The 8258-nt window shown below is 35.7% G+C and overlaps 1 protein-coding gene across 1 annotated transcript; it reads right to left on the bottom strand.

Annotated features, from left to right (window-relative positions):
- Positions 1 to 6545: 6545 nt before the first annotated feature.
- On the bottom strand, positions 6546 to 7722 carry LOC100891081 (trace amine-associated receptor 6-like). The gene is made up of 2 exons (XM_030974048.1): positions 7619 to 7722; positions 6546 to 7512 (listed from the first exon to the last, which is right to left on the bottom strand). Exons 1-2 carry the CDS (start codon positions 7720 to 7722, stop codon positions 6546 to 6548), a joined length of 1071 nt encoding a protein of 356 aa, XP_030829908.1.
- Positions 7723 to 8258: the final 536 nt, after the last annotated feature.

Below are 8258 nucleotides of genomic sequence, written 5' to 3'. Positions count from 1 at the left end.
TAGCAAAAAAAAATATGAATTTTGGGGAACAAATATAAAAGAGAGGACAAATGGAGAAAAATAGTAGAAGGCAAAAGAAAGAAATATAAAAAAGGAAAATGAATAATTGCAACAGCTCTAGAAAAAGGAGGTTAGGTCAGCCTAGTAGAATGAGGGAGAAAGGAATTGAGTCGAGAGTCAAACAAACCGAGATTCAGCGACGTATGAGCAATGTCAACAATGCAGCTGATCGGCGACGGCACATACATTCATGCATATGTGTTTAACAATTTAATTTTAGCTTTTTTTTTAATGTGTACAGACTGGTACTTTGTTTAAGAGATGAATCTATGTTATTCCAAAATACTGGACCGGTGTAGATAATTATTTTTGTGCGAAAGCTGTTCTCTTTCGAGGATTGTGGAAGTGGTTCGACTGTCTAGTGGGGTATGAATAAATCTCGTTATTTTTTGAAAAATGGAGGAAATCGGGAGAGTTAACTCGTTTTTAATTAGTTGGAAAATAAAGATACCGAGGTACCAAGAATACGAATCATCAATTTTAAGGATTAGTCTTGTACAAATAGGTTCTTAGTGTGGGAACGAAAGTAGACTTTATGGATTATTATTAAAGATTAAGGTGAGTTCTGGTTAAAAAAAGAAAATGAATACACACAGAATCAAACGAAACTTACACTGAATGTTCAAGAATACAAAATAAATGTCATTTGCCAAACAATTTGGTAGAAAATGTATACTGGCTGAGTAATGAGCATAGAAAGATTAGGAACTCAAGGTTAGTAGCCCCGACAGCATTCGTGTAGTCTCATATACATCTTTCTGTGTACATTGCCTGTTATTTTACCAAAAACTGGGCCAAGTTTATTATGATTTTGATGACTCCACAACTTTGCAGTACACACCAATACTTACATGCTACATGATCAACTTTTTTGATCCATTCCACGCCTTTTTCTTTCAGAATGCAATCGGTTGATCAGAAGTCACCTTTATCTTTAGTGAACGCTTCTGCAAAATTAATAATCGATCAATTAAAGTCTTATAAGGATTTCTCCATGCTTAAATCCTTATTGTTTCTTGATAATAATTTACATAAATAATTAATTTGCACTTTCCATGTCAATTTGCGATCTTCATGAGTTCCAAGGAATTCAGTACTTTCAACACATTCTAGTTCGATACCATTTATTTGAATAGGACCAGGAAGATGACCAATAGTGTTGCTTAAATATCATTTGTCTTTTAAATATTCAATGATAGTTTGTTGGCTTGTTTCCAACTTTGAACCAAAACTAATTCCAAGTTAATTGTATTTAGGAGAGTTTTGGGGACATGACATGAAAGGAAAATAATATAGTCGTCAGCAATATTATGGAAGATAAAATATAGATGATCGTTTGAAATCATTTACATATAGTATGAAAAGAAGAGGGCCAAGAAGAGAACCTTGAGGCACCCCACATGTAATATTTTCAATTGATGAATGAAAGTTATTTACAGAGGTTTATTGAGTTCTGTCTGAAAGGTAGCTTCTAAACCACTCAAGGGCCTTCCCTCTGACACCGTAATGAGAATGTTATAGTCAATAGTATCGACCGCCTTTGAGAAGTCTAGAAAAAACCGATTGTGTCACAAGAGTTATCAATTGCACAATTTTATTAACGAGTGTTAACATAGCATGACTTGTGGAATGTTTTTTCTAAATCCAAATAGAACATCACTAAGTAAATTGTGCTGTGTAAGGAAATTTATAGTTTGTGAATACACATTTGTTTCTAATATTTTGGAAAAAGAGGTAATTAAAGAAATTGACCTGTAATTTCCCCGTTCACTTGAGTCACCTTTTTTAAATATAGGTATTACTTGGACTCTTTTCATTAAAAAGGTTACGTCACCACATATAAAAAAGAGAGTTTAAATATATGGGTTAGTGGGATGACTATTTCGGAAATAACATGTTTAAGTAGTATATTCGATATGCGATCATATCCAGTGCTCTTTTAACTCTTTAAATTGTTAACAATATCAATAACCTCTACCTTCTGTAGCAGGACAAAAAAGCAGGGTCTTTAAAGCATGCAACCTTAATCTCTTGAAAATCCTGCTCATCACTGTTTCTATTAAGTACATTGTTAAATAGCTTCCAAGTGTTTTTAATGTCATTTCTATGAAATTCAAATTGTTTAAAGAAGTTGTCTTTTTTTGGCAGAACATTAAGTAATAATTAGGGTATTTTTGTATTAGTCTTATATTTGTTTTCGTTTGACTCCGTTGGCTGAGATTAAATTTGTTTAAAAAAACGGAGCGTCTCAGTGCATGGAATATTCTGATTATCAAATCCTATGTTAAAAGATTCCCGTGCATGGAATGTTTAGGATGGGCTCTCGAGGTGTTAAATATATCCATTAGGAAGAAAATTGATAAAAGTGTGCGACGTCAAACAGGAAATATCCTGGATGCGTATCTGGATAAACTACGTTTTACGTCACGCATCCCACACAAACACACGCACACTGCAACGCTTATTGGTCCATAATACGAATGTTATTGAGGTTAACCCTCAAATTTTTCAATTTTTCTGATACTAGTTGTTATAATTAATTCCGACAGAACTTTCGACTTGATGTTATGTTCAGCCCTTTTGATAATGATAATAATAATGGCAATAATAATATTACTAATAACAATGATAATGATAATAATTACAAACAAATATAATTATAATGATGATAATGTTGGTGATAATGATAATAATAGTAGAGATAACGATAAAAAAATAGGATTGATAATAAAAATGCTAAAATAATTCATAATATAGTAATAAATGATGATACCGAAAATGACAATGATGATAATGATATATGTCATAATAATACTAATAATACTAATAATAATAATAATCCGTTTTTTTTATATAGCGCTCAATACACCGAATTAACGATGTGTCTAAACGCTTTACAGATATATTTTTACCCCGGTCATCGGATTCAGGCTTATCCGCACACAACGCACACAATTTTCCACTCCTTGGGGGAGCATTTCAGCCAGTCGCCATTTTACAAGCGCACACTTGCTCGTCCAACCACATGAACTTTCGCATCCTACCGGGTACCCATTTAACACCTGGATGGAAAGTAGCAAGTGCAGGTAAATATCTTGCCAAAGGATATTAGTGCCGTGTCGGGATTCGAACCCTCGACCTTCGCATCTACAGTCAAGCGCCTTAAACCACTCGACCACGACACTCCCTGTACTGTAAACTGTAAATAATAATGAAAGCTATAATGATACTGATAGTATATGTAATTGAACTGGATCGGATCGAATTGAATTTATGTAATCACGGTAAAACTCACATCAGCGTAAAATATTGTTTTTTTTCAGCAAGCCCCTATTACAAACATCAAATAGATCATAAAGACATCAAATTGAATATAAATACATAGGAAAATCAACTTAAAGATGACATATATATATATATATATATATAACGCAGTGTAGAGAGAAAGCTGATATACAAAATGAATTTTGAACATTAACATAATTTGATATAAAAAGTATATATGAATGGAAAAAGAAATACAAAAATCAAACAGAAGCCGCTGACGGTATGGTGTTACCATCTCAATGATAAAAATCCGAGAATAATAAGAAATAATATCGGATAAGATATGAAATCTAATACAAGTATAGATAGTATGATTCATGGGGTGGACAGGGGGACATGTCCTCCCCTTCCAAATTTTCAAGGGTAAGGGACACAATATCACATGTCCCCCATGATTTTATCATAAAGCTCAAGTACTGCACTGCGCATGACCAAACCCTGTGTCCCGTTGCTCTTGGCACACACCTTTATCCTGTTTTGTATAATGCGAGGGCAAGTCTTATTGTTGTATTTCAAATAAAGCGTAAAATAATGTTGAACTCCACCTGCAGGACCAGACGGTCTGAGAAGCTAAAAATGCAATTTGTGCAATTTGGTATTATTTATTTTCTGTTCTCATTTTTTACTGAAAATTATTCGTATTTAACTAGTAAATTTTTATAATTCAGTCGTAATATAAACTGCTTCCTGAGAAGAGAATTTCCTGTCTTCTCTGTTTGAGAATGATTCATGTGGCTCGTCTCTGTATCTTTTCAAGTTGTTCAACATGTCCTCGATTGTGATTAAACCAGGTCAGTAGGCCATATTCAATAAAGGGAGAACGAGGCTTTTGTACAAACACAGCAGAGAGTCACAATATAGACATCTTGGTGGGAACCCTTTGTTGTTTGAAGGCTAGCAATTATTTGTGCGTAAACGTGGAAAGAAACACATAGCAAGAAAATAAAAATAATTAAAAAGCAAACCACACGTGTTTTTGTATCGTCGCTTACAAAAGTGACTACACATTTGTGTTCGTGTCAACATTTCACTTTGATAACAAAAAAAAAAAAAAAAAATGAAACAAGCTTAAAGCCATTATTTCCTTTTCCATCAAGACTCAAGGAAAGTGACAGATTCGTGCAAAATGATCTAGAACATAAAATACGCCTCAGTCAGAATAGAGTCAAAGACTATCTGAGAGGCTTATTGTTTGTGAGTTCATTTGTTATCGACCTTTATCTACCCTGGGCTGTCAACAATACAGTAATGCACTTGAAATTTTATGTGTAGGCCTATATTTTATTCGAAAAATTAATCCATGACACAGAAAATATTTTGAAGTGCGTAATAAGAACTTGCATTTGTATTTCATTGGTAGATTAGGATAGAATGTCTCTCTATTTCAAGTGGAAATATATGAACTGAAGATGTTTTTTCTTCATCGGTAATATGAAATAGACTGAGTATCTTGTAGAAATGGAATTAATGATCTTAATGAAATGTTATCATACTAACCGGTATGGTACATGGAATGTTACCTTGTATATCATTGTGAGAGTTTTCAGAGTTATTATACTATTCAATATCTAGATGGTTATTTATTACTCACTTACATCAACTTTATTTATACTTTATATAATATTTTATATAGTTTCATTTTTAAAGATTACAGCCATGACTTACAAGTTGCCTTTTTTTGTTTTGTCTTGTGTCACAATACAATGGATGGACAGTCGATATTTGACGAAAGTGATGAAACAAATATCTTAAAATATAGCAAGACAGTATACTAAAACTTTATGTTAGTAATTATGAATCGCAAGACAGGTACATGTAACTAATTTGAGACTTAACTGTTATCAAGACACTCCATGGAATAATAATTACAATCAGAAAGCGTGTATGGCAAATGTGTCCCCGAGTCTTTGTAATAATGACATAAGATATTTCCCTTTCTCGGAAACAAAATCCATTGGGATCTAGTTAATGATTTTCTGTCAAATATTTCTATTCTATAAAGTATGCACCATATCACGCCAAATGAGTTGGAAATTCAATTTTTTTCGACTTCTGAGGGGGCCACATCCTCCCTTTAATAGACACCCATGACGCATTACTTCATATTTTACTCTATTGTGCCCCCCCACATCTTAAAAAGGATTGACGCCCTGAATATATCATATTATGGGGGATCAAGTATTACCTTTTAAAAGATCTTTTACTGTAGTTTACATTATATAACGTTTTCATTTGTGAAGGGTTTAGATTTGGAGAAAATATGTAGGAAAAGTGAAAATATTGCTCAATGTGATTTGTGTCTTCAATCTATTGTTTGTGAGCGCGCCGATTTTCCCTCATTTGTCCTTACTTTCGAAACGTTTTCATGAACAAGACAAAATTGAGTTCACTTTTCTCAAATTAAAGAAATCTTAAGATTTCACCAATGATTTAAAGTTGGACAGTCCTTTTAGAAAAATCGCACGTCTAATCTCATTTCCTCTATTTTCACCGATGCATCATGTATTACCTTAAAGGAAAATATTCAAAATATTCCAATACACCGGTATGCATGAATATCAGTTTGTTTGACTCTCGACTCAATTCCCTTTTCCCTCCGATTTCTGCTGGTCTAACCTCCTCTTTGTAGAGCTTTTGCAATCATTCCTTTTCCTTTTCAAAAACTTGCCTCCCCCCCGTTTTTTCATTAAAAACAAATCTTCTTTCCCAAAATTAATAATTTCTCTATTGTTACAGATTTTTAAACTTTAAGTTATTGATTTTCTATTTACACTTGTTTCCAAGACGTATTGTTAAACAGCCTATGAGCAACTAATACTTCAACAAGCTCAGCTTTTGGTGAGCTCCCCTTTTCTCGTGCATTTACTATTATATTGTCTTGTTTCAATATATATTTTTTGGTAATATACTTATGTTAAATTGCAAGCAACATTGTTATTTTCAATCTTGAATCTTGAATCTTGAACAAAATCTTTTGTATCTTTTGTCTATTTCCTGCATAAGTGACTGATTTAACTAGAACATACACGAACGTTATCTTTTAAAGAGCTAACTGCTCAATCAATTTTGTTTAAAGAGTCGTTATCATATTGAAACAAGCTATTTATACATGATACCATCTTTTGAAATTTCCAATTTTAATGACCCGATGGCAATCCTCAAACACTGTCAATGTCAGCTTTCGACATCGAGATGTTCTTTGACATGTCCATTTTATCAAAGAGCGGGGCATTTTTGGCAGATTTGCAGGTGAACATGTCCTTAAGAGCGCTTCTGAACTCAGGATACCTTGCCACATAGATGATGGGATTGGCGCAAGAGTTGTAGAAACCAAGCACGGTGAGCATACGATGGAGGGAGCTGTTCAGATAGGATTGAGGAACCCAGCCGAGGTTGTAACCGAGGTAGGCAATCTGGTTCGGGGTCCAGCATACGATGTAGATGATGATGACGGTCAGCATTAGCTTCAGAACGCGATTTCTGGCCACGATGTGGACTGACGATGCTTTGTTTCCGGCATGGGTGATGTCTTTGAAGCTGCGGGATTGTTGGCTGAGATTGCGAGCAATAAGAATCTGGCTGACGAGCATTGTGAGGCAAGGGACGGCGAGTCGGAGGCAAAACCAGTAGTAGGCAATGATGGTTTGCGCATTGGCGAATGTGTACTGTTCGGTGCACTGGTTTGTTGCGTCGTCTACACCGTACACGATGAAAACGAAGACGCTGGAAAAGACGGAAAGGAACCAAATGATTACGATAAAGATCGAGACACGACGTCGAGTGATAAGGCGTTTGAAGTGAAGGGGGAAGATCAGTGCGATGTACCGTTCGACGGATATAGACATCAGCAGGTAGGTGGAGGCCGTGATGGATGACCAGAGTAGGCTTTGTGTGAAGACAAGTCTGCAGTAGACCTCACCCAACCAGGTCTTAGGAATGTACGCCGGCCAAGGGATGGGTACAAGGAACACTGAAGTTAGAAAGTCCGCACAGGCTAGGCCGCCGATCAAGGTATCCGTCGATCTGCTTAATCGTCGACGCTGAAAGAGAACAACGATCACAAGGAAGTTTCCGACGATGCCAACAATTGCAGAGAGGAGCTCCAGAATGAGTACCCATGACCAACTGATCGGATACCAAGAAAAAGCCACGCTTTTTGCACTGTCATCAACCGATACTTTCTGAAGTGTGGTCAGCGACCATATAGGATCAGTTGTAGATTCGTAATTACTCCACCATTCCCACTCTCCTGTCGTGATCAGCTGCGTCGCATCCCTGGTCGAGGACAGGTATTCCGTAGTGCCATTGCCCCAATCTCATCTGCAGTATAACCATCAGGATCAGATGGGGCTTCTGTCCGCAGTTCCGCGTCGTCACCCTGGCTAGTATTGATGTTTATTGGTGGTCTTTCAGTGGGGTCAGCTACGATACATATGAACACTGTGGCTTTTAGCAAGGCGAACACGATCTGGTGGTCCTCCTGAACATTTTAGTCCTCCTTTGATCAGAGTTGATTTTGACTTGATCTGGAAAGAGGAGAGAGTGTTGCATTTTGTTTAAGAACATGGAAACTTTCTATTTCAGCAATTAAAGAGCCTGTGCTTTTTTAATGTATTTTTGACAGGAATTTGACGCCATGTATTTGATGCGATAATTATTATTATCATCATTATCATCATCATCGATTTATTTTTCCATTAAGACCGGTATCCCGAATCATTCCGGTGCCTCCTCAATTGGTGGACTTTCTCTAATTTCTCTATAAAAGGAAGAGTAAAGATGATTGGTCAATAATAGAAATAGGGAATATTCTGATCATTATAGAAGTACTTTGAAAATGTTTAATCTCGTTGATGTTGGCTGAGATGCAA

Source organism: Strongylocentrotus purpuratus, unplaced genomic scaffold, assembly GCF_000002235.5.
Source record: "Strongylocentrotus purpuratus isolate Spur 01 unplaced genomic scaffold, Spur_5.0 spur5_scaffold_7, whole genome shotgun sequence".
Classification (NCBI taxonomy): domain Eukaryota; kingdom Metazoa; phylum Echinodermata; class Echinoidea; order Camarodonta; family Strongylocentrotidae; genus Strongylocentrotus; species Strongylocentrotus purpuratus.
The sequence above is the reverse complement of the archived record's forward strand: the minus strand, read 5'-3'. Positions and strand labels throughout refer to the sequence as shown.